The sequence below is a fragment of the Salmo salar genome, chromosome 27, assembly GCF_965601325.2.
Source record: "Salmo salar chromosome 27, fSalSal1, whole genome shotgun sequence".
NCBI lineage: Eukaryota > Metazoa > Chordata > Actinopteri > Salmoniformes > Salmonidae > Salmo > Salmo salar.
The window spans coordinates 20,836,151-20,862,192 of record NC_138317.1 but is presented as its reverse complement, the minus strand read 5'-3'; the positions used below and the strand labels follow the sequence as shown (position 1 = coordinate 20,862,192).

Sequence of the window (26,042 nt, the reverse complement as noted above, 5' to 3'; positions counted from 1 at the left end):
GTTACAGACCAAGTAAAAAAATATGAATATCAAGCCCTTCATAATGTAAAAACCTTTTTAAAAAGTCTCATGTGATGTAGGTCTGCATTGAACACCACATATATGCTACTGTAGTCTATATCATAGAAATCAAAATCTATTTCCATGTGAAAATATTATGGGATTTGCTCCATTGGTTTTGTTGGACGGCCTACATTATGATCAAACAGCCACAGCCTACTGTCTAAAACTGGAAGGGCACAGCTTATTGGCTACTGTCTAAAACAGGAAGGGTACAGCTTATTGGCTACTGTCTAAAACTGGAAGGGCACAGCTTATTGGCTACTGTCTAAAACTGGAAGGGTACAGCCTATTGGCTACTGTCTAAAACTGGAAGGGTACAGCCTATTGGCTACTGTCTAAAACAGGAAGGGTACAGCCTATTGGCTACTGTCTAAAACAGGAAGGGTACAGCCTATTGGCTACTGTCTAAAACAGGAAGGGTACAGCCTATTGGCTACTGTCTAAAACAGGAAGGGTACAGCCTATTGGCTACTGTCTAAAACAGGAAGGGTACAGCCTATTGGCTACTGTCTAAAACAGGAAGGGTACAGCCTATTGGCTACTGTCTAAAACAGGAAGGGTACAGCCTATTGGCTACTGTCTAAAACTGGAAGGGTACAGCCTATTGGCTACTGTCTAAAACTGGAAGGGTACAGCCTATTGGCTACTGTCTAAAACTGGAAGGGTACAGCCTATTGGTTACTGTCTAAAACTGGAAGGGTACAGCCTATTGGCTACTGTCTAAAACTGGAAGGGTACAGCCTATTGGCTACTGTCTAAAACAGGAAGGGTACAGCCTCAGTGTTCACTGTAAACGAGCGCCAGAAGTTGGCCAAAATTCTAACAACGTTCAAGTTTCCTCTCACAATACCTAAAATGTTGTGAGTGTCCCAGAAATTTGAGGGAACATTGTTTAGGAGTATAATACTTATTTTAAAATAATTGTTTGTTTTTTAAGAAACAGTGTGGGTGACTGCTAAACATTGAATATCCTTAAAATGGCAAGTTTTGGGTGAAAACAAATCAGTCAACACTTTCATACCGATGTCTTTCATGGTGAGTCGTCCTCGGGGTTTGAGGATGGGTTGGGAGGCCTCCACCGACCCTGGGGGGAAGGCTATGTCCCGCCTGATGAGGGGGGGCTGCACAGGGGCCTGGCCTATGTGGGACGCGGGCACGGGGGGCCCCGCCTTCTGCATCTTGATGCCTGAGTGCATGTATGGAGACTTGGAGGGGGACGTCCGGCTTTCCATGGGGCGGGGCATGGGGGCAGGGCTGGACACCTGGGAAATATGGTTCTGGGAGCTCTGATAGCTGGACTGCAGGGGTCTGGACATGGGGGGACCCGAGCCCCCCGGCCCGTAGGGGGACTGTCTCTGGCTGGGGTGTCCAGGCCACTGGCCCTCATGGTTCATCCGCTGGTCAGCCCCTGGCATCATCTCCTCAGAGCGGTTCATGCCGTGGTAGCCCTGGGGGGGGCCCTGGCCAGGTCCTGGAGGCCCCTGGCGGTTGGGGTAGTTGGGGTAACCCATCTCATTGCGTCCCTGCCACATGGGGCCCTGGGGGCCGTCAGGGGCTGCCTGCATAGGGCTGCCCATCATCTGGGGAGGCATGGGGGACTGGGAGTTGGGGCCCCCGCTGGAGGGTGCCCGGTCTCGGCCGAAGGGGAAAGGGAACTGGCCCTGGGGGCCAGGTGGTCGGCGGTCAGAGCCGGGGTAGCCTGCGTTGTACTGATTGTACATGTCTTGTTGGCCCTGGGGGCCCCCGGAGGGCTGGGGCCCTGGCTGCTGCTGACCGCTGAAGGGGACATTGTACATCCCATCCCCCTCATGACGCTTCGCTGGGGGACCGTAGCCCCCGTCCACTGGAGGACGCTTGTAGTTCTGAACACATACAGACATATTGTTAGCATCTCAATATCAAACCAATGGATTATATATCCAGCATGTACATATTGATTATGGATTCAATACATTTCACTACGTTATTATATGCATTTTTTACATTCATATCGTATCAATACAACATCCCATATTCATTTCACTGAATAAGTTATACCGCTAAATGCAAGTGAACATTTACACGGCTTCTGAAGCAGATATGGGTACACAAAGAGAGCAGTGGACAACATGTTCTTACGGGTTGTTGCTGTGGAAACATTCCTGGCTGCTGATTGGGGTAGGGGCCACCAGGTGGCGCTCCTTGACCAGGATACTGATTACCATAGGAATCATGCCTGGAACACAACACACAAGGTTAACAAATTAACACTTTGGCAAATGAAATGCAGCAGAACTAAAATAAACTACACAGAAAACACAAAATCATAGAAAGCAAATGCTTGATTAGATAACATAAGGTCACACCAACATCAAAGCCTTCTTGAGAAAAGACAGTAGCGTATTTAACATGTATAAGATCCTGTATGTGATTTACCGTAATTTCCGGACTATTGAGCGCACCTGAATATAAGCCGAACCCACTGAATTGAAAAAAAAATATTATTTTGAACATAAATAAGCCGCACGTCTATAAGCCGCAGATGCCTAACGGTACGTTGAAACAAATTAACTTTACACAGGCTTTAACGAAACACGGCTTGTAACAAAAATAAATAGGCTTTAACGAAACACCGCTTGTAACAAAAAATAAAAAATTAGCAGTAAACAGTAGCCTACCAAGAAAGTCATTGCTCCAGACCAAGCTCCCGTGCAGCAGCTCTATTTCCTTTTCCAACAGCCAGATCAATCGCCTTCATGTTGAAAGCTGCATCATATGCATTTCTCCGTGTCTTTGCCATGATGAGGGTGACAAAATGACTACCGTAATCAGAATGATGGGAAGTTTGAGAGCACTCGATTTAATCTAAACAGTAAACAAAAAAGTTGTTTGACCTTAACCCGTTCGGCAATTTCATTGGTCTAATGAAAGCTTCATGCCGCCAAAAAACTGAGCACGTCACAGAATGTGTATTTTTTTTTTTTTTTTTTTAAATGTATTTGAATGCGGGAAAAATCCATATATTAGCCGCGTCATTGTTTAAGCCGCGAGGTTCAAAGCGTGGGAAAAAAGTAGCGGCTTATAGTCCGGAAATTACGGTAGCCCAGTTTGAGGTACTGACCGTTGCTGCGGTGGGGGTCGGCTAGGGGAGTACATCCCCGAGTCGGCCCCTGAAGGCATCAGGTTGGGCTGGGGGGCCCCAGGACCCATACTGCCGTCAGGACCCATCCCTGGCTCCTGTCTCCTGTCATATCCAGGTCCGTAGGGGTACTGTTGTCTCGGACCCATCTGCATGTTGGGGCCCATGGGCCCTGGGGGGCCTCTGTTGAACTGCCCCTCCATACCACTGTTAGGGCCCGGCCCTGGAGTCATGAATTGCTCTCCAGCTGCAGAGAGTTAGGGTTGAACAATGTCTCAATGTCTATTGTATGGGACAAGTCTGTCTAGGCCACTTAGCAGATGGTTAGAGCCCAGCACAACCAACACTCTTGGTGTTGTTAGCACCACGCTCTTAACCAACTCAGCCACACATGATATACAACATACTCAGAGTCTTCGTACAGTATTGTTGAATCATTTTCCTTATTTCCAAATAACATCTCTAAAAGCCAGTTAGACCTATCGCTCACCTTTCCTCATGCCACCAAAGGGGTCCTTGTTGGATTCGTAGGGCCCCATGTTGCCCATCATCTCCGGACCGCCCATCCCAGGCTGGTAGCTGTTGGGGGTCATAGAGTTCCGTCTGGCAAATGCCGGGTCAACCCCGTCTGCAAACGGGTCCTGCAGCCTACAGGGAGGAGGGGAGAGAGGGAGGGAGGAGGAGGGGAGAAAAGGGAGGAGGGAAAGAGAGGCATTTAAAAAGAGAGAAAAACAGATTTAATTACCCAAAAAACAAACGAGCTAAATAACATGTTGAATTGTGTTGTTAGTTTGGTTCCCCTTGAATGGAGGGGAAGGGTAGGAGATTGTTGTCAGGTGTAGCAGAGAGAGGATGTTTTCAGACAGTAGTTGAGTGTGTGTCATAGGTACCTGACGGGCATGGGGGGCATCTGGCTGTGAGGGGTGGAGGCTGGGGTAGGGGGCTTCTGGTCTCCCCCCTCCGCCATGGAACTGCTGGTGGACTGGGGGGTCTGGGGGCCCTGCAGAGATCCAGACCCAGCTGCAACACACACACGGTCGAGATACGCACATTTTAGTCACACACACACACACGTCACAGCGCTGAATCCCACTGAACGCCCATGCACAGCTTCAGCTGTGTTATAGAAGAGACTCAGTGAGAGAAAGAGAGTCCAGCCATGTTAAGAGACTAAACCGTATCTCTCCCTCCCATGCTGCTGCTGTTGGCTAGCTCAAACCCTATTAACTCATTCCCGTGCTACACACACACACACACACACACACACCGGTGCTGAACACTTCAGCACATCTCAGCATGCCTTGCTGCTGGCATCACAAAGTCACCAGGAAACACTGAGGTAAAGTCAGACTGTCAGATTACCACATGGTCCAGTGTGTGTGTGTGGCTCTCGTCTTTTTGCCCAGCTCATGCCTTCTCACTATTAGCATGCCTGTCGGATGAGTCATGTGTTTCATTCATTTACACACACACACACACACACACACACACACACACACACACACACACACACACACACACACACACACACACACACACACACACACGGTCATTGACAGGTCACAGTTATTCACATTTTCTCACACATTGCAGTGCAAACATCAATCTGCCTGCCCTCCCTCCCTCCCTCCCTCCCTCCCTCCCTCCCTCCGTGCAGGGACTTCCCTCTACTACAGCTGAAGAGAGTGGGAGGAGGAGGAGGGGGGTGAAAGGGGGGAATCTCGGGAAAGGAGAAAAAAAAGACAGCAGGCCAGGGAGGAAAAAAATAAGCGTGTGACTTTACACACACACACACACACACACAACCTCTTTTCCCATTCATCATTTTCTGGCTCAGCACAGAGCTCCAGGGAGGGGGGGGGGGGGGGTTGCCTGTGAAGCCGTGGGCCAGGAACCAGACACCAGGCCCTGCAGTAGTAACAGCTAGTAATGGAGGGAATCAACAACCCCCCCTACCTGTCTTCTTACTATTGAGGGGCTGCCAGCAGACATACTCCCCATCAGAGAGATCTCCCCTGCACCCCTCCTCACCCCTCTCCTCCCAACTACCCACCCCTCTGGCATTGACTTCCCACCACACACACACAATCTCCCCTGCACCCCTCTCCCCCTTCCTCACCCCTCGTCCCTCTCCCCCAGCCTGGCACTTATTCCCCACCACAGAGGATCTCCCTGCACCCCCATAACCTCTCCCCATCCCTCCTGGCTCTGACTCCCTGCACCCCCATAACCTCTCCCATCCCTCCTGGTTCTGACTCCCTGCAACCCCATAACCTCTCCCCATCCCTCCTGGCTCTGACTCCCTGCACCCCCATAACCTCTCCCCATCCCTCCTGGTTCTGACTCCCTGCACCCCCATAACCTCTCCCCATCCCTCCTGGCTCTGACTCCCTGCACCCCCATAACCTCTCCCCACCCCATCCCTCCTAGCTCTGACTCCCTGCACCCCCATAACCTCTCCCATCCCTCCTGGCTCTGACTCCCTGCACCCCCATAACCTCTCCCCACCCCATCCCTCCTGGCTCTGACTCCCTGCACCCCCATAACCTCTCCCACCCCATCCCTCCTGGCTCTGACTCCCTGCACCCCCATAACCTCTCCCATCCCTCCTGGCTCTGACTCCCTGCACCCCCATAACCTCTCCCATCCCTCCTGGCTCTGACTCCCTGCACCCCCATAACCTCTCCCACCCCATCCCTCCTGGCTCTGACTCCCTGCACCCCCATAACCTCTCCCATCCCTCCTGGCTCTGACTCCCTGCACCCCCATAACCTCTCCCCACCCCATCCCTCCTGGCTCTGACTCCCTGCACCCCCATAACCTCTCCCATCCCTCCTAGCTCTGACTCACTGCACCCTGATATGACAGCCCATCCTTGGCTTGGCCAGAGCAGCAGAGCAGCAGAGCAGACTGTTGAGGAGCACGTGGCTGGCTCTGGCATCATGTGTTCATGGTGTGTCTGCCAGGCTGACAGTGATACCAAAAGACCAGCCTCTCCAGAACACAACACCCTCCTGAGGAGATATGCAGGGGGAGCAGATCACTGAGGACAGCCCCATTAACCTCCAGCATTAGACGATGAGGAACCATGGAACCAACACAGTCTGTCTGTCATAGACAACCACAGCACGGCCTCAGCATACCAGCATGTTTAGAATAAAGTCTTGGTGGTCTGAGGCTGCAAAGGGAAGTTGCATCCAGGAGAAGACACACACCTAAGTGACCAACACACACCAGGCTAAAGGACACGTCGATTCCCCACCTCGTCTTCACACACACACACACTTTGGTAAATGCCAGGAAGTGTTCCCCCAGATATGCTCATGAAACTGTGACATGCTAGCCTGTGACATGCTACCTTGGCGACACTATCGTTTCCAGGTTGTTTATCATCAGCCAAAAAGACGGTAATTTATAGAGGAGATGACGGACCACGTTCTAAGTTTGCCTTTTAACTTTACAATTCATAGGACACAGTAAAATAAGATTATGGCCCAGTTATATGGGGAGGGACACGAGAGATCTACAGCCCCTTCAGAAAGTATTCAGACCCCTTTTTCCACATTTTGTTACGTTACAGCCTTATTCTAAAACCGATTAAATAATTGTTTTCCCCTCATCACACATTCTCTTCTACACACAATACCACAATGACAAAGCGAAAAACGTTTAAAATGTTTGTTATTTATGCAAATGTATAAGAATGAACGAACACACACACACACACACACACACACACACACACACACACACACACACACACACACACACCCCTTGCTGTGAGACTCGTAATTGAGCTCAGGAGCATCCTGTTTCCACTGATCATCCTTGAGATGTTTCTACAACTGGATAAGAGTACACCAGTGGAACAATCAACTGATTGGAGATGATTTGGACAAGCACACACCTGTCTATATAAGGTCCCACAGTTGACAGTGCATGTCAGAGCAAAAACCAAGCCATTAGGTCAAAGGAATTGTCCATAGAGCTCCGAGACAGGATTGTGTCGAGGCACAGATCTAGGGAAGGGAACCAAAACATTTCTGCAGCATTGAAGGTCCCCAAGAACAGAGTGGCCTCCATCATTCTTAAATGGAAGAAGTTTGGAACCACCAAGACTCTTCCTAGAGCTGGCTGCCCGGCCAAACTGAGCAATCGGGGGAGAAGGGTCTTGGTCAGGGAGGTGACCAAGAACCCGATGAACCAGAGTTCCTCTGTGGAGATGGGAGAACCTTCCAGAAGGACAACCATCTCTGCAGCCCTCCACCAAGCAGGCCTTTATGGTAGAGTGGCCAGACGGAAGCCACTCCTCAGTAAAAGGCACGACAGCCCTCTTGGAGTTTGCCAAAAGGCACCTAAAGGACTCTCAGACCATGAGAAACAAGATTCTCTGGTCTGATGAAACCAAGATTGAACTCTTTGGCCTGAATGCCAAGTGTCAAGTCCGGAGGAAACCTGGTACCATCCCTACGGTGAAGCATGGTGGTGGCAGCGTCATGCTGTGGGGATGTTTTTCAGCAGCAGGGACTGGGAGACTAGTCAGGATCAAGGGAAAGATGAACGGAGCATAGTACAGAGAGATCCTTGATGAAAACCTGCTCCAGAGCGCTCAGGACCTCAGACTGGGGCGAGCAACGATCCTAAGCACACAGCCAAGACAAAGCAGGAGTGGCTTTGGGACAAGTCTCTGAATGTCCTTGAGTGGCCCAGTCAAAGCCCAGACTGAAAATAGCTGTGCAGCGACGCTCCTCATCCAACCTGACAGATCTCGAGAGGATCTGCAGAGAAGAATGGGAGAAACTCCCCAAATACAGGTGTTCCAAGCTTGTAGCGTCATACCCAATAAGACTCCAGGCTGTAATCACTGCCAAAGGTGCTTCAACAAAGTACTGAGTAAAGTGTCTGAATACTTATGTAAATGTGATAAAAAATTAAATAAACATTTAACCTGTTTTTTTGTTGTCATTATGAGGTATTATGTGTAGATTGAGGGGATTTTTAAAACAATCAATTTTAGAATAAGGCTGTAACGGGGTCTGAATACCTTCCGAATGCATTGGATATGATAAACAGCACAGTAACCGCAAGAACCTCAAGAGACTGGAGAAACCAAACACTCTTTCACTCATTCCATTTAAATCAACGTAACTTTCTATAAGTCAAACTGAACAGAGTCGGTATGGGAGGGGATGTGAAGTACTAGTTTGAGTATCCGGCACTGACATGGACTAGGGGCTGACACACACACACACACACACACACACACACACACACACACACACACACACACACACACACACACAGACAAAGTCAAATACTCAGGACACACACAGCACTGACCTGGGCTGGGGGGCAGACAGACAGACAGACAGACAGACAGACAGACAGACAGACAGACAGACAGACAGACAGACAGACAGACAGACAGACAGACAGACAGACACCTGGGCTGGGGGGCTGACAGACAGACAGACAGACAGACAGACAGACAGACAGACAGACAGACAGACAGACAGACAGACAGACAGACAGACAGACAGACAGACAGACAGACAGACACAGCACTGACCTGGGCTGGGGGACAGACATACAGACAGACAGACAGACAGACAGACAGACAGACAGACAGACAGACAGACAGACAGACAGACAGACAGACAGACAGACAGACAGAGCACTGACCTAGGCTGGGGGGCTGACAGACAGACACACAGACACAGCACTGACCTGGGCTGGGGGACAGACAGACAGACAGACAGACAGACAGACAGACAGAGCACTGACCTGGGCTGGGGGGCTGACAGACAGACACACAGACACAGCACTGACCTGGGCTGGGGGACAGACAGACAGACAGACAGACAGACAGAGCACTGACCTGGGCTGGGGGGCTGACAGACAGACACTGACCTGGGCTGGGGGGCAGACAGACAGAACACTGACCTGGGCTGGGGCAGACAGACAGAACACTGACCTGGGCTGGGGGGCTGACAGACAGAACACTGACCTGGGCTGGGGGGCTGACAGACAGAACACTGACCTGGGCTGGGGGGCTGACAGACAGAACACTGACCTGGGCTGGGGGGCTGACAGACAGAACACTGACCTGGGCTGGGGGGCTGAATCTTGGGCTGGGTGGTCTTTTTGGCGTCAGTGAAGAGATCTGGGGGCGGGTCCTCGCCACGTTCGATCTTGCACTCGAAGGCGTACAGACACTGGATGTACTGCTTCTTCAGAGAGCTGGCGGCGCTGCTGGACGTGCCCACGTTCAGGTTGGTGGACAGCTCCCTCCACTTCTTATTCTTGTTCACCTGGTGGGCGGAAGGAACGAGGATATGTAAATATGTGATGTTCGGGCATAGAACAACTCTTTACAGCTGTAGAAAAATAAAATGACAATAACACAAGATTATCAGGCAAATAACGACAGTGTACTAAAACAGAGAGATAAATAGACACACACACACACACACACAATAACACACTAAACACAAATACTGCAAATACCACTGACCTGTGTGAGGCCTCCGATCTCTTTGACCGAGACGTAAAGTCTGAAGAGGTCCAGAGGTTTGCGTCCCACGGCGGGAAGGTTGGTCATGCCCATGGCCTTCTCCTCAGCGAACGCCAGGTACCGGTCTACCCACGTCCTCCTCTCCAGCTCCGGACCCAGCTCATACAGACGGGTTATCTTCTCATTGGTCGTGGTGGAAGAGTTGGACTTCTGAAAGAGGGAGATGGGGGGGAAGTGGTGAGGATTTGGCTTGATATTCACCAATGACTTCAACTTACTTCCACTCACTACCTCATAGAAGTAGAATCCCAATCACAATACCAGCTCAGCCATATTGAGTGTACCCATGAGGTTACCAGTCAAATTGCCACGGTCAGAGGGGCTTTGGCTGTTCTAGGGATTCTATTTCCATGCACAAACACAACCATGCAGCTCTCTCATTCTGACTGTATCATTCAGTACCACAAGTCAGTGACCACAAACCTTCTTTACCTTCTTGGTTTCAGGTTTGGGCGTGCCGTCCACCTTGTTGTTCATCTTCTGGGCTGGGTTCAGTTTGACATCGATGCCAAACTCAGGGCTAGGAGCCATGCCTGGCAGATGGAGAACAAATCAGGGGGTAACATTTCAATCCAATATCACGTCAGATGATATGCCAAAAGCAATCTTTTGTCCACTTGAGTTGGGTGATTAAAAATGTCCAGACTAACCACAGACTGAATATCTTGTCCAGACTCACCAGGTGTGTTGTTGGCCATGTTTCCTCCCATTGGCCCTCCTCCGTAGGGTCCTCCCTGGTTCATCATACCTTGCATGCTGTTGATGGCCCCTGGCCCAGGGCCATACGGAGACCCTGCTCCATGGGGCATATTGGGGGGGTAACCTGGAGGCCTGGAAAGGTGGGAGGGGGAGACGACAACATAAAACCATTCACAATGGTTACGATTAGTGGTGTAACGGACCGTACGGATCACCCCCCCACAGTTCGGCACGCATATGGACCGTACGGATCACCACCCCCCCACAGTTCGGCACGCATGTGGACCGTACGGATCACCCCCCCACAGTTCGGCACGCATGTGGACCGCGGATCAATTGCATTTTGGCTTCCCTGTCAAATATGATGACGGAAGAAGGGTGGTGGACAACAGCATTACGGTGTGTAGGCAATGTTAACACAAGAAAGCCGTATGATCAGGGAAATACAGGGAGCATGGTCACACATTTAAAACGTCATCACCCTGGTGAGTGACAGGAGCCAAGTCAGCCAAGAGACAACAACATCTCACCGCAACATTTAAGCCCTTTGCTGCAGAATCAGACCGGGCTGAAGCCATCACCAAATCTATTGGGATGTTTATCGTTGCAGACATGAGGCCATACTCTGTTGTGGAAAACAAAGGGTTTAAAAATATGGTGAAAGTGCTTCAGCCACGCTAGGAAATCCTCTTCAGCATGAAGATCGTGCCAGATCTTTATGAACAGGAAAATGTCAAAATTGTCAACGAATTATCCAAGGCATCCTCTGTTGCCCTCACCACAGAGGAGTGGACCTCCAGGGTAACAGAAAGCTACGTGACTGCTCACTACACCACAGAGGAGTGGACCTCCAGGGTAACGGAAACCTGTGTGACTCTGACTGCTCACTACACCACAGAGGAGTGGACCTCCAGGGTAACAGAAAGCTACGTGACTGCTCACTACACCACAGACGGGTGGACTTCCAGGGTAACAGAAAGCTACGTGACTATGACCGCTCACTACATCACAGAGGAGTAGACCTCCAGGGTAACAGAAAGCTACATGACTGTTCACTACACCACAGAGGAGTGGACCTCCAGGGTAACAGAAAGCTACGTGACTGTTCACTACACCACAGAGAAGTGGACCTCCATGGTAACAGAAAGCTACGTGACTGTTCACTACACCACAGAGGAGTGGACCTCCAGGGTAACAGAAAGCTACGTGACTGTTCACTACACCACAGAGGAGTGGACCTCCAGGGTAACAGAAAGCTACGTGACTGTGACTGTTCACTACACCACAGAGGAGTGGACCTCCAGGGTAACAGAAAGCTACGTGACTGTGACTGCTCACTACACCACAGAGGAGTGGACCTCCAGGGTAACAGAAAGCTACGTGACTGTTCACTACACCACAGAGGAGTGGACCTCCAGGGTAACAGAAAGCTACGTGACTGCTCACTACACCACAGACGGGTGGACTTCCAGGGTAACAGAAAGCTACGTGACTATGACCGCTCACTACATCACAGAGGAGTAGACCTCCAGGGTAACAGAAAGCTACGTGACTGTTCACTACACCACAGAGGAGTGGACCTCCAGGGTAACAGAAAGCTACGTGACTGTGACTGTTCACTACACCACAGAGGAGTGGACCTCCAGGGTAACAGAAAGCTACGTGACTGTGACTGTTCACTACACCACAGAGGAGTGGACCTCCAGGGTAACAGAAAGCTACGTGACTGTTCACTACACCACAGAGGAGTGGACCTCCAGGGTAACAGAAAGCAACGTGACTGTTCACTACACCACAGAGGAGTGGACCTCCAGGGTAACAGAAAGCAACGTGACTGTTCACTACACCACAGAGGAGTGGACCTCCAGGGTAACAGAAAGCTACGTGACTGTTCACTACACCACAGAGGAGTGGACCTCCAGGGTAACAGAAAGCTACGTGACTGTGACTGTTCACTACACCACAGAGGAGTGGACCTCCAGGGTAACAGAAAGATACGTGACTGTGACTGTTCACTACACCACAGAGGAGTGGACCTCCAGGGTAACAGAAAGCTACGTGACTGTTCACTACACCACAGAGGAGTGGACCTCCAGGGTAACAGAAAGCTACGTGACTGTTCACTACACCACAGAGGAGTGGACCTCCAGGGTAACAGAAAGCTACGTGACTGTTCACTACACCACAGAGGAGTGGACCTCCAGGGTAACAGAAAGCTACGTGACTGTGACTGCTCACTACACCACAGAGGAGTGGACCTCCAGGGTAACAGAAAGCTACGTGACTGTGACTGCTCACTACACCACAGAGGAGTGGACCTCCAGGGTAACAGAAAGCTACGTGACTGTGACTGTTCACTACACCACAGAGGAGTGGACCTCCAGGGTAACAGAAAGCTACGTGACTGTGACTGCTCACTACACCACAGAGGAGTGGACCTCCAGGGTAACAGAAAGCTACGTGACTGTGACTGTTCACTACATCACAGAGGAGTGGACCTCCAGGGTAACAGAAAGCTACGTGACTGTGACTGTTCACTACACCACAGAGGAGTAGACCTCCAGGGTAACAGAAAGCTACGTGACTGTTCACTACACCACGGAGGAGTGGACCTCCAGGGTAACAGAAAGCTACGTGACTGTGACTGTTCACTACACCACAGAGGAGTGGACCTCCAGGGTAACAGAAAGCTACGTGACTGTTCACTACACCACAGAGGAGTGGACCTCCAGGGTAACAGAAAGCTACGTGACTGTTCACTACACCACAGAGGAGTGGACCTCCAGGGTAACAGAAAGATACGTGACTGTGACTGTTCACTACACCACAGAGGAGTGGACCTCCAGGGTAACAGAAAGCTACGTGACTGTTCACTACACCACAGAGGAGTGGACCTCCAGGGTAACAGAAAGCAACGTGACTGTTCACTACACCACAGAGGAGTGGACCTCCAGGGTAACAGAAAGCAACGTGACTGTTCACTACACCACAGAGGAGTGGACCTCCAGGGTAACAGAAAGCAACGTGACTGTGACTGTTCACTACACCACAGAGGAGTGGACCTCCAGGGTAACAGAAAGCTACATGACTGTTCACTACACCACAGAGGAGTGGACCTCCAGGGTAACAGAAAGCTACGTGACTGTGACTGTTCACTACACCACATAGGAGTGGACCTCCAGGGTAACAGAAATCTACGTGACTGTTCACTACACCACAGAGGAGTGGACCTCCACGGTAACAGAAAGCTACATGACTGTGACTGTTCACTACACCACAGAGGAGTAGACCTCCAGGGTAACAGAAAGCTACGTGACTGTTCACTACACCACAGAGGAGTGGACCTCCAGGGTAACAGAAAGCTACGTGACTGTGACTGCTCACTACACCACAGAGGAGTGGACCTCCAGGGTAACAGAAAGCTACGTGACTGTTCACTACACCACAGAGGAGTGGACCTCCAGGGTAACAGAAAGCTACGTGACTGTGACTGTTCACTACACCACAGAGGAGTGGACCTCCAGGGTAACAGATAGCTACGTGACTGTGACTGCTCACTACACCACAGAGGAGTGGACCTCCAGGGTAACAGAAAGCTACGTGACTGTTCACTACACCACAGAGGAGTGGACCTCCAGGGTAACAGAAAGCTATGTGACTGTGACTGTTCACTACACCACAGAGGAGTGGACCTCCAGGGTAACAGAAAGATACGTGACTGTGACTGTTCACTACACCACAGAGGAGTGGACCTCCAGGGTAACAGAAAGCTACGTGACTGTGACTGTTCACTACACCACAGAGGAGTGGACCTCCAGGGTAACAGAAAGCAACGTGACTGTTCACTACACCACAGAGGAGTGGACCTCCAGGGTAACAGAAAGCTACGTGACTGTGACTGTTCACTACACCACAGAGGAGTGGACCTCCAGGGTAACAGAAAGCTACGTGACTGTGACTGTTCACTACACCACAGAGGAGTGGACCTCCAGGGTAACAGAAAGCTACGTGACTGTGACTGTTCACTACACCACAGAGGAGTGGACCTCCAGGGTAACAGAAAGGTACGTGACTGTGACTGCTCACTACACCACAGAGGAGTGGACCTCCAGGGTAACAGAAAGCTACGTGACTGTGACTGCTCACTACACCACAGAGGAGTGGACCTCCAGGGTAACAGAAAGCTACGTGACTGTGACTGCTCACTACACCACAGAGGAGTGGACCTCCAGGGTAACAGAAAGCTACGTGACTGTGACTGTTCACTACATCACAGAGGAGTGGACCTCCAGGGTAACAGAAAGCTACGTGACTGTGACTGTTCACTACACCACAGAGGAGTAGACCTCCAGGGTAACAGAAAGCTACGTGACTGTTCACTACACCACGGAGGAGTGGACCTCCAGGGTAACAGAAAGCTACGTGACTGTGACTGTTCACTACACCACAGAGGAGTGGACCTCCAGGGTAACAGAAAGCTACGTGACTGTTCACTACACCACAGAGGAGTGGACCTCCAGGGTAACAGAAAGCTACGTGACTGTTCACTACACCACAGAGGAGTGGACCTCCAGGGTAACAGAAAGATACGTGACTGTGACTGTTCACTACACCACAGAGGAGTGGACCTCCAGGGTAACAGAAAGCTACGTGACTGTTCACTACACCACAGAGGAGTGGACCTCCAGGGTAACAGAAAGCAACGTGACTGTTCACTACACCACAGAGGAGTGGACCTCCAGGGTAACAGAAAGCAACGTGACTGTTCACTACACCACAGAGGAGTGGACCTCCAGGGTAAAAGAAAACAACGTGACTGTGACTGTTCACTACACCACAGAGGAGTGGACCTCCAGGGTAACAGAAAGCTACGTGACTGTTCACTACACCACAGAGGAGTGGACCTCCAGGGTAACAGAAAGCTACGTGACTGTGACTGTTCACTACACCACATAGGAGTGGACCTCCAGGGTAACAGAAATCTACGTGACTGTTCACTACACCACAGAGGAGTGGACCTCCACGGTAACAGAAAGCTACATGACTGTGACTGTTCACTACACCACAGAGGAGTAGACCTCCAGGGTAACAGAAAGCTACGTGACTGTTCACTACACCACAGAGGAGTGGACCTCCAGGGTAACAGAAAGCTACGTGACTGTGACTGCTCACTACACCACAGAGGAGTGGACCTCCAGGGTAACAGAAAGCTACGTGACTGTTCACTACACCACAGAGGAGTGGACCTCCAGGGTAACAGAAAGCTACGTGACTGTGACTGTTCACTACACCACAGAGGAGTGGACCTCCAGGGTAACAGATAGCTACGTGACTGTGACTGCTCACTACACCACAGAGGAGTGGACCTCCAGGGTAACAGAAAGCTACGTGACTGTTCACTACACCACAGAGGAGTGGACCTCCAGGACAACAGAAAGCTACGTGACTGTTCACTACACCACAGAGGAGTGGACCTCCAGGGTAACAGAAAGCTACGTGACTGTTCACTACACCACAGAGGAGTGGTCCTCCAGGGTAACAGAAAGCTACGTGACTGTTCACTACACCACAGAGGAGTGGACCTCCAGGGTAACAGAAAGCTACGTGACTGTTCACTACACCACAGAGGAGTGGTCCTCCAGGGTAACAGAAAGCTACGTGACTGTTCACTACACCACAGAGGAGTGGACCTCCAGGGTAACAGAAAGCTACGTGACTGTGACTGTTCACTACACCACAGAGGAGTGGTCCTCCAGGGTAACAGAAAGCAACGTGACTGTTCACTACACCACAGAGGAGTGAGAGAAATGAAGTCCGGTGCTACAGACACTCCCCCTCTATGAGAGTCACAGACACAAATCTGCTGCAGGAACTTCCACAGAGTGGAAGCTAGAGAGGCCCAATAACAATATCCCAACCACCACAGATAATGCCAAGAACAAAGTAAATGCAGTGAGAGGCTGGACTGGGGCCACAGATAGCTTGCTTTGCACATGTAATCAATTTAGCATCCTAAAGGGGAATCTCAGTGAACCAGATGGACCGTCTCCTTGGGAGGATCAGGAAGGTGGTTTCCTTTGTCCACCAAAGCACAACAGCTGCTCATGTGCTTAAAGACCAAGCAGGAAATGTTACAGCTACCGACCCACAAGCTCATACACCATGTCACAACAAGATGGAACTCCACTTCTGACATGTAGGAGAGCTATTTTGAGCAGCAGGCAGCTGTATACTCTGCACTGACAGACAAGACCCTGGAAAAATAAAGACATCGTCACCTTGTCTGATGATGACGTGAAGGTGGCAGAGGTCCTCCAGGTGCTCAAACCCCTCAAAACGGTTACAACCCTATTGAGCACTGAAACTGCACCGTCTGTGTCCATGATCCTTCCTCTGAAAACAAGGATTCTACAATCCATGGCCCCAAGTGAGGAAGACAGCACCATCACTAGATGTGAAGGCTGCCATTAGAGAGGACCTGAACCCCAGATACCCCCTAATGTACAGGACTACCTTCAAGTCCCTGTCTGTTCAAGTCCCTGTCTCACCTAGACCCTGCCCTACAGCAGAGGACATACAGTGATCTTACTTAATAAATATACCGCAATCTAATCTTAGTCTATTGCTATTAGAATCATCCATTTTTATTTGGAATATTAAATGTTATTGGCACAATTCTAGTTCTATGAAAATAAATAATGAGTTAGTTTAACCTGTTGGGGCTAGGGGGCAGTATTTGCACGGCCGGATAAAAAACGTACCCGATTTAAACTGGTTACTACTCTTGCCCAGAAACGAGAATATGCATATAATTAGTAGATTTGGATAGAAAACACTCCAAAGTTTCTAAAACTGTTTGAATGGTGTCTGTGAGTATAACATAACTCATATGGCAGGCCAAAACCTGAGAAGATTCCATACAGGAAGTGCCCTGTCTGACAATTTGTTGTCCTTCTGTTGCATCTCTATCGAAAATACAGCATCTGTGCTGTAACGTGACACTTTCTAAGGCTCCCATTGGCTCTCTAAAGCCGCCAGAAAGTGGAATGGGGTGTCTGCTGTCTCTGGGCGAAGAACAGCAGGAGAGTTTGTGAGTGGTCAGCCTGGGGACAGTGACACTGGAGATGCGCGGTCACGAGAATTCACAATTTTTTTCTTTCAGCCTTTGAATGAATACAACGTTTCCCGGTTGGAATATTATCGCTATTTTACGAGAAAAATAGCATAAAAATGGATTTTAAACAGCGTTTGACATGCTTCTAAGTACGGTAATGGAATATTTTGAAATTGTTTGTCACGAAATGCGCTCGCGCTTCACCCTTCGGATAGTGACCTGAACGCAAGAACAAAACGCAGCTATTTGAATATAACTATGGATTATTTGGAACCAAAACAACATTTGTTGTTGAAGTAGAAGTCCTGGAAGTGCATTCTGACGAAGAACAGCAAAGGTAGTCCCAAACTTGGTGGGTGTCAAAATAGCTAGCCGTGATGGCCGAGCTATGTACTCAGAATATTGCAAAATGTGCTTTCGCCGAAAAACTATTTTAAAATCTGACACCGCGATTGCATAAAGGAGTTCTGTATCTATAATTCTTTAAAAAATTCTTATGTATTTTGTGAACGTTTATCATGAGTAATTTAGTAAATTCACCGGAAGTTTTCGGTGGGTATGCTAGTTCTGAACATCACATGCTAATGTAAAAAGCTGGTTTTTGATATAAATATGAACTTGATTGAACAAAACATGCATGTATTGTATAACATAATGTCCTAGGAGTGTCATCTGATGAAGATCATCAAAGGTTAGTGCTGCATTTAGCTGTGGTTTTGGTTTTTATGACATATATGCTTGCTTTGAAAATGGCCCTGTGATTATTTTTGGCAGGGTACTCTCCTGACATAATCTAATGTTTTGCTTTCGCTGTAAAGCCTTTTTGAAATTGGACAATGTGGTTAGATTAATAACCTCTTGGGGCTAGGGGGCAGTATTGAGAATTTTGAAAAAAACATGTGCCCATTTTTAACTGCCTCCTACACCAACTCAGAAGCTAGAATATGCATATTATTGTTCAGGTTTGGATAGAAAACACTGAATTTTCTAAAACTGTTTGAATGGTGTCTGTAAGTATAACAGAACTCATATGGCAGTCAAAACCCTGAGACAAATTCTGACAGGAAGTGGATACCTGATGTGTTGAATTACCTTTAAGCCTATGCCATTGAAACACACAGTGGCTTATTAATTGTTGAGCACTTCCTATGAATTCCACTAGATGTCACCAGTCTTTAGAAAGTGTTTTAAGTCTTATACTGTGAGAACTGAACGAACAAGAGCCTTGGAACGGTGATGGCCGATTAGACTCTTGCGCGCAAGTGCATGTTGGGTACTCTCGTTCCAAAACGTTTTAAAAGAGAATGCAAACGTCCGCCTTGAATATTATTCATGTTCTGGTTAAAAAAGGCACTAATGATTTATGCTATACAACGTTTGACATGTTTGAACGAACGTAAATATTTTTTTCCCCCTCGTTCATGACAAGAAGTCCGGCTGGCATAGATCATGTGCTAACAACACGGAGCTTTTTGGACATAAATTATGAGCTTTTTCGAACAAAACTACATTTGTTATGGACCTGGGATTCCTGGAAGTGACATCTGATGAAGAGAATCAAAGGTAATGGATTATTTACATAGTATTTTCGATTTTAGATCTCTCCAACATGGCGGTTAGTCTATCGCAAAGCGTATTTTTCTGGGCGCAGTGCTCAGATTATTGCAAAGTGTGATTTCCCAGTAAGGTTATTTTTAAATCTGGCAATCCGGTTGCGTTCAAGAGATGTAAATCTATAATTCTTTGAATGACAATATAATATTTTACCAATGTTTTCGAATAGTAATTATTTAATTTGTTGTGCTGCTTGACTGGCGGTTATTGGAGGGAAACGATTTCCTCAACATCAACGCCATAGTAAAACGCTGTTTTTGGATATAAATATGAACTTGATAGAACAAAAAATGCATGCATTGTCTAACATAATGTCCTAGGAGTGTCATCTGATGGAGATTGTCAAAGGTTAGTGCATCATTTTAGCTGGTTTTCTGCTTTTGGTGACCCTGTCTTTGAATTGACAAAACATTACACACAGCTATTTTCAATGTACTCTCCTAACATAATCTAACTTTATGCTTTCGCCGTAAAGCCTTTTTGAAATCGGACAACGTGGTTAGATTAAGGAGATGTTTATCTTTCAAAGGGTGTAAGATAGTTGTATGTTTGAGAAATTTGAATTATGACATTTAATTGTTTTCAAATTTGGCGGTCTTGATATTTCACCTGTTGTTGATTGGGTGTACCAGGGGTGGGACGCTTGCGTCCCACATAGCCCATAGAGGTTAACGAGAGTCTTGTCTTTAAAATGGTGTAAAATAGTCATATGTTTGAGAAATTGAAGTTGTAGCATTTTTGAGGTATTTGTATTTCGCGCCACGCGATTCCACTGGCTGTTGACTAGGGTGGGACGCTCGCCCAGGGAGGTTAATAGATCCAGTCATTTTTTCTGCAGGGTCAGGGCACAGAGCTGACAGGAGCAGACTCAGAGGCATCTCCTCCACAAAATCATTCTGCCGTGAAGGAGCTTTTCGGGGAGACCTTTATGAGCAAGGATGTTTGCCCAACACCATCAAAGAGGAGGTGACATCCTACAAGGCAGCAAGCAGCGTTCCAGTGGATGGTGATCCACTGGCATGGTGGAAAAGCAACGAGTGTAAATACCCTCACATTGGCTAGATGCTGCCTGGCACTTCAGTTCCTAGTGAGAGGGTGTTCTCCACGGCAGGGGACATAGTGACTGCAGAGGTCTACCCTCTCCCCAGACAATGTAGACATCCTCATCTTTTACAAACAGAATGTGAAGTTAAGCTCAGGTGTGCATTTCTTTCTTTTTCTTCTCTTGTTTGATGAAGTGGACACGGGCTATTTTTTCATTCACTATTGTTCAAAGGAAGAAGGTATCATGCCTCATATTGCACTTTAATTTAACAATTGAGTATTGAATATTTTATTTGAAGATGTTATTTAAACATCGAAAACGTCCTTGCTTTAAGTGTTCTTTAAGTAATAAATGGAAAGCAAAGTTATATTTGTCTCCCCATTTTTTTTTGCTGATCCGATCCGTGACTCAAAACCGTGTTCCGATCCGAACCGTGAGTTTTGTGATCCGTTGCACCACTAGTTATGATACATGACAGTTAAAAAAACAACATGGCAATATTCAAAACATATATACGAAGAATATCGTTGCTGTCGGATGAAAACCTCGTAATGAAAAATATATTCAAAATAGCTTCTGAAGTTTCATAATTGTATGTTGGTCAATGGAAAAATATGGCAGTTTTTTCCCATTTCCTGAAAAGATTCTGTTTTGGAGATAAGAGGCTTGCTTACTGTATTTCTCATCCCTCCCTTTTCTTACAGAGGCCCACTTCTGCCTAAAATGCCTTGTCTCCTTCCCTTTCTTCCTTCTCTGCTCAACATCTTCAGAAAACACTTGGGTTGCACTCAGTAGGGCACACCATAGCAAAACGCTTTCTTTTTTAAAGAATATTTCTCTCCGTTTCAAAATGTTTCACTCCCTACTGAACAGGGCCCAGTCTTACCTCCTGATGTACACGTCTGTTTCCGGCCTGTCTTTACATGTCTGTCTTTCTCTGGAGCTCAGTGGCTAATGTCTTTCTCTCTGTGGCTCTGTTTCTCTGCTTGGAGACTCAGCAGACTTCCTGACTGAACAACTGTGTGACTCACTGCCTGGATCACTGTTCTCATAAGCCACCTCTCTTTCCTCTCTGTCCCTGTGTTCCCCTAACTCGTCTACATCTTAGATGGCTGGCTGGCTCACACCTGACCTCTCCTTTCACACAGCAGAGCCTGGGAGTGGGAAGAATCAAACAATGGGTTTTTCAGGGTCACACAAACACACAATTTCCAACAAAGAGATGAACCATGTAATATTGAATGGCACTCGACGCTGACCTGTCTCCTAAAGCAGTAAGGAAGTGTTGTTGAGTGCAGACCAGGCAGCCTACCTGTTGTGTATAGAGTTGGCTCCGTGGTGCATGGCAGAGGCTGCATCCGGAGGGCCACCGGGGCCCTTCCTGTTCATGCCTGGAGGGGGGCACATCCCAGAGGTCACCTGTGGAGGCATGCCGGGGCCCATGTTGGGGCCCATCCCGGGGCCGTAGGGGCGGGCACCCATCTGACCCGGACCCATCCTGCCAGGGGGCATGCCTGCATACGGCGCCCCACCAGCCTGGCCTGGCATAGGGTTTATGCCCCCCGGACCACCAGGGTAGTTGGCGTTGGGCATGCCACTGTAGCCAGGCTGTCTGGGGTAACCTGGAGGGTGGGGAGAGAGACAGAGAGACATCCGGGGGCTGTTCAGAAGGGCACACCGTAATGGCTTTTATTATTAAGTCCACGTAGCACCTCCCTGTTTCACTCGGTTTCAAAACTTTGAATTTTTACTGAATACAACCCAGGTCTTACACTAACACAGCAAGAGTCCTAAATGGGGCCTTGATTGAACCAAAATCAGGAAAAGGACTTAACAGATAGGCCTAATATTTGAGTTTAAAAAGGAGGCTTTTATTCAAGCAAATAGATCGATACCTGTGGTGAAGCTTTAGGCCTGTTGTATGTAGCCTGTGGTGAATCTAGACCTAGCCTGCCTCAGAAACCGTCTAGCCTCCGGCATATAGAAACCTGGCTGGGAGTTTCAGTGGTCCACATCTAAATTTAACTCCACAGATAACGCCTCTCTCTCGGTCTCTATTCTGACAGGCTAGCTGATGAAACAGGGTGTAGATGCTGGGCTGGAGTCTGATTCGATGAGTAATCCATCTCCATACTTCTTCAAAGACCTTGAAGAAAGCCCTCTGAGGGATGCAGCTTCAAAAAGGTTCTCTAGATCTAGGCTATCTCAGAAACGCTGTGATGACTGTAGGATGACAATTGAAAAATCTTTTGAAAGATTTGAACGTTCGGATCTTTTTTTTAACGGCCCAGAGAGCGATACTAGGCTATAAGAGAGGACATAAGGAGAGAACAGTGCTCCTACTATCTCGACAATCAATGGCTTTACAAATCAGGACGAGCCGTGTGTATGTCACCGCAATAGCACTTTAAAGCAGGAAAGGGAGCACATGGCTCCTACTACCGCTTCAGTAAGATCAGGAGGAGCATATGTTCCCCCTTCTCTTCCTCCCCCACTCCTTCCACTAAGCTGGGAGAAAATTATTCAGCAGCTCTTGGAGGACATTGTTAACGGGATACTTCGGCAATCAAACTGCACGCAGACATAAAAATGGTGTCCACAAGTTCATCCGACTCTGGGGAGGTAGCTAAAGGGCTTCATTGCCAAAATCCTGAAGTATCCCTTTAAAACCAAGGTGTTTCAGCATGCAGCCTTCATCAGGGGTTTTACTCACACAGAGCGCCAAAAAACGATGCGTATCTGCCATCTGTTTGTATGACGTCTACATAGTTGAGACCTTCTCTTCTTAAAGCTGCAATATGTAACTTTTTTGGAGGGCGACCCAACCAAAATCACATAGAAATGTGTTATAGATCTGTCATTCTCATTAAAAGCAAGTCTTAGAAACAGGAGATCTGTTCTATGCTTCCCGTTCTTAAGTTTCATTTTTGCGTCTTTTACTTCCGGTTTTGTACACCAGCTTCAAAGAGCTGTAAATACTATATATTTGCTTATGGAAAATATATTTCACAGCGGTTTAGATGTTACAATGATTCTCTACACTAAACTTGCTTGTTTTGTCACAAACTGAAATTAAGCAAACTATTAGAATTTTAACAACCAGGAAATGGCAGAGCAGTTTCTGCATATTGCATCTTTAACATTTACTTAACCAGGTTAGTCTCCATTTACCCAGGTTTGTCTCCTTTTAACCAGGTTAGTCTCCTTTTAACCAGGTTAGTCTCCATTTAACCAGGTTAGTCTCCATTTACCCAGGTTAGTCTCCATTTACCCAGGTTAGTCTCCTTTTAACCAGGTTAGTCTCCTTTTAACCAGGTTAGTCTCCATTTAACCAGGTTAGTCTCCATTTACCCAGGTTAGTCTCCTTTTAACCTGGTTAGTCTCCTTTTAACCGGGTTAGTCTCCTTTTAACCGGGTTAGTCTCCTTTTAACCGGGTTAGTCTCCTTTTAACCGGGTTAGTCTCCATTTAACCGGGTTAGTCTCCTTTTAACCGGGTTAGTCTCCTTTTAACCGGGTTAGTCTCCTTTTCAAGAGAGACCTGGAATCTTTTGGCCGGTCACCGTTAAGCGGGACAGAACCAACTTAATGACTTCACTGTGTACGAGCTGTGTACGGGGATTCACCTTGTGGTCCGTACTGTCCACCCTGAGGGCCGTAGTTCCCCATGGAGTTGTTCTGAGGGTAGGGCCCCATCCCAGGATGCATCTGGCCTCCCGATGACTGGCGAGGGGATAAGGCGGAGCCAGGTTGCTGCGGCGACCCGTAGGGAGGCATCTGGGGGTTACGCATGTACACTACAAAAGACAGAGGGAGAGATGGAGGAGAGGAAAAAGTTAGCTATACTCTTTCATTTCCACACAGCAGCCATATAGTTCCATTTCCTAAAACCCTATCAAGGTCGGGTGTTGAATGTCAATCAGTCCTTATCCAAACAAACCATAAAAAAGCAAGGTGATTTGTAGATCGACTACCCTGACTGCAGCCTGAACGATCTCAAACACGACCTATATCTTTTCATACTCACCCCTGTCCTGGCCCATGGCTGACTGGCCCATGGATGTGTGGAGAATGCCGTCTGAATGGACGCTGGGCGGCCGGGGAGGCATCTGGTTACCTGCGTGATGACATCAGAGAGATTCAGACACGCTGGGCATCATAAAAAACAGACCATGCTTCTGTTTCGTACAACAAAAGCTGTGGCTTACAACAAAAGCTGAGGTTTACAACAAAAGCTGTGGCTTACAACAAAAGCTGAGGTTTACAACAAAAGCTGAGGTTTACAACAAAAGCTGTGGCTTACAACAAAAGCTGTGGCTTACAACAAAAGCTGTGGTTTACAACAAAAGCTGTGGTTTACAACAAAAGCTGAGGTTTACAACAAAAGCTGAGGTTTACAACAAAAGCTGTGGCTTACAACAAAAGCTGTGGCTTACAACAAAAGCTGAGGCTTACAACAAAAGCTGAGGTTTACAACAAAAGCTGAGGTTTACAACAAAAGCTGTGGCTTACAACAAAAGCTGTGGCTTACAACAAAAGCTGTGGTTTACAACAAAAGCTGTGGTTTACAACAAAAGCTGTGGTTTACAACAAAAGCTGTGGCTTACAACAAAAGCTGTGGCTTACAACAAAAGCTGTGGTTTACAACAAAAGCTGAAGCTTACAACAAAAGCTGTGGTTTACAACAACTTTAGGAAGCTGGACGTGTACTATGTGGTAGATTACTGCTTCTCTCTGGAAACCAGTGGCTCTATCATAAGTGTGTGTGTAGCTCTCTCTCTCTCTCTGTACCCACCTGGCACAGCAGCAGGTGAGAGGGGCCCGGAGCGCGAGGGGGTGACGCTGGCAGGGGAGCCCACGGGGGAGGGGGACGGCCCGCGGATGCCAGGCAAGTGGGGCGAAGTGTGAGGGGAGAAGGGTGACTGGGCGGGATTACTCTGTTCCCCCTGGCTACTGGACACCCCCGACGTGCTGACCCCCGGACTCAGAGCCCCCTCCGTACCCGTCGGCAGGTCATCTATGGAACCAGAGAGGTCCTGGAACAAGAGAGAGGAGAGAATTAGAACCACAGAATGAAATAGAACACTAGGAAGTATGAATGGAGAAAGAGGATTTATGTAGAACATATGGTTTTGGTTATGCACAGCGTTAATGTTCACTTGGCTACTGAGGGTTGCACAGTTCAGACATATTGGGCAGCTAAAGTCAACAGTCATCTCATCTGTCCAAAGTCTACAGAGAGGATCCACATGACCAGAGTCCAGCCAAGAAGACAACAGACCAGGGTTTCCAGCACCAGTGAGCTCGGGAGAGACAGTTGTTTTTGCAAAAGGTATTTTATGATGTTGATATTGATGTTATTTTGCTCTTTCACACCGAGGCTTGGTTATTACCAAGGAGGAGATCGTCGGAAAGATTTCTCAAATAGGCCTACTGTGAGGAAGTATTAGGCAAATCTATGTTTAAAAAACAGACTTCCTTGATTTACTGTGTGAGGTGAATCAAAATAAGACTGACGCTCAGCATATTAATGGTGGATGAGGTGAGATAAGACAACCAGAAATCCCCAAATGGGCATTTTCCTAAATTTGCGCGCAGCAGACCAGGTAGGCTACTTCAACGCGTGCCCCCCCCCCCCCCCCCCCCGTCAACATCAGAACAAAGAAACCTATAGGCCACACACCCCTACCCTTCTTCTTGCCTCAACATTTTAAAATCATACACAAGACACATTACCTTCGCACGTATTTGAAATGCTTCTCACTGACAGCGGCAACTCAGTAATCAGCTAGGCCTTCTGCCACGCGCGCTGCCGAT

General features: G+C 48.2%; 1 protein-coding gene across 2 annotated transcripts in view; it reads right to left on the bottom strand.

Annotated features, from left to right (window-relative positions):
• Positions 1-26,042, bottom strand: part of LOC106588635 (AT-rich interactive domain-containing protein 1A) — a 171,707-nt gene that overhangs the window by 4,439 nt on the left and 141,226 nt on the right. Inside the window, exons 5-17 of one of the 2 annotated variants that reach the window (XM_045709601.2) lie at positions 25,021-25,261; positions 24,253-24,342; positions 23,852-24,022; positions 21,540-21,849; positions 10,435-10,586; positions 10,179-10,288; positions 9,696-9,905; positions 9,288-9,492; positions 4,072-4,201; positions 3,672-3,829; positions 3,164-3,428; positions 2,182-2,278; positions 1,085-1,925 (exon numbers count right to left, since the gene is read on the bottom strand). In XM_045709601.2, coding sequence (XP_045565557.1) covers positions 1,085-1,925; positions 2,182-2,278; positions 3,164-3,428; positions 3,672-3,829; positions 4,072-4,201; positions 9,288-9,492; positions 9,696-9,905; positions 10,179-10,288; positions 10,435-10,586; positions 21,540-21,849; positions 23,852-24,022; positions 24,253-24,342; positions 25,021-25,261 — 2,980 coding nt within the window. The remainder of the gene's footprint in view (positions 1-1,084; positions 1,926-2,181; positions 2,279-3,163; positions 3,429-3,671; positions 3,830-4,071; positions 4,202-9,287; positions 9,493-9,695; positions 9,906-10,178; positions 10,289-10,434; positions 10,587-21,539; positions 21,850-23,851; positions 24,023-24,252; positions 24,343-25,020; positions 25,262-26,042) is intronic. The other variant, XM_045709602.2, reaches the window with a different exon arrangement.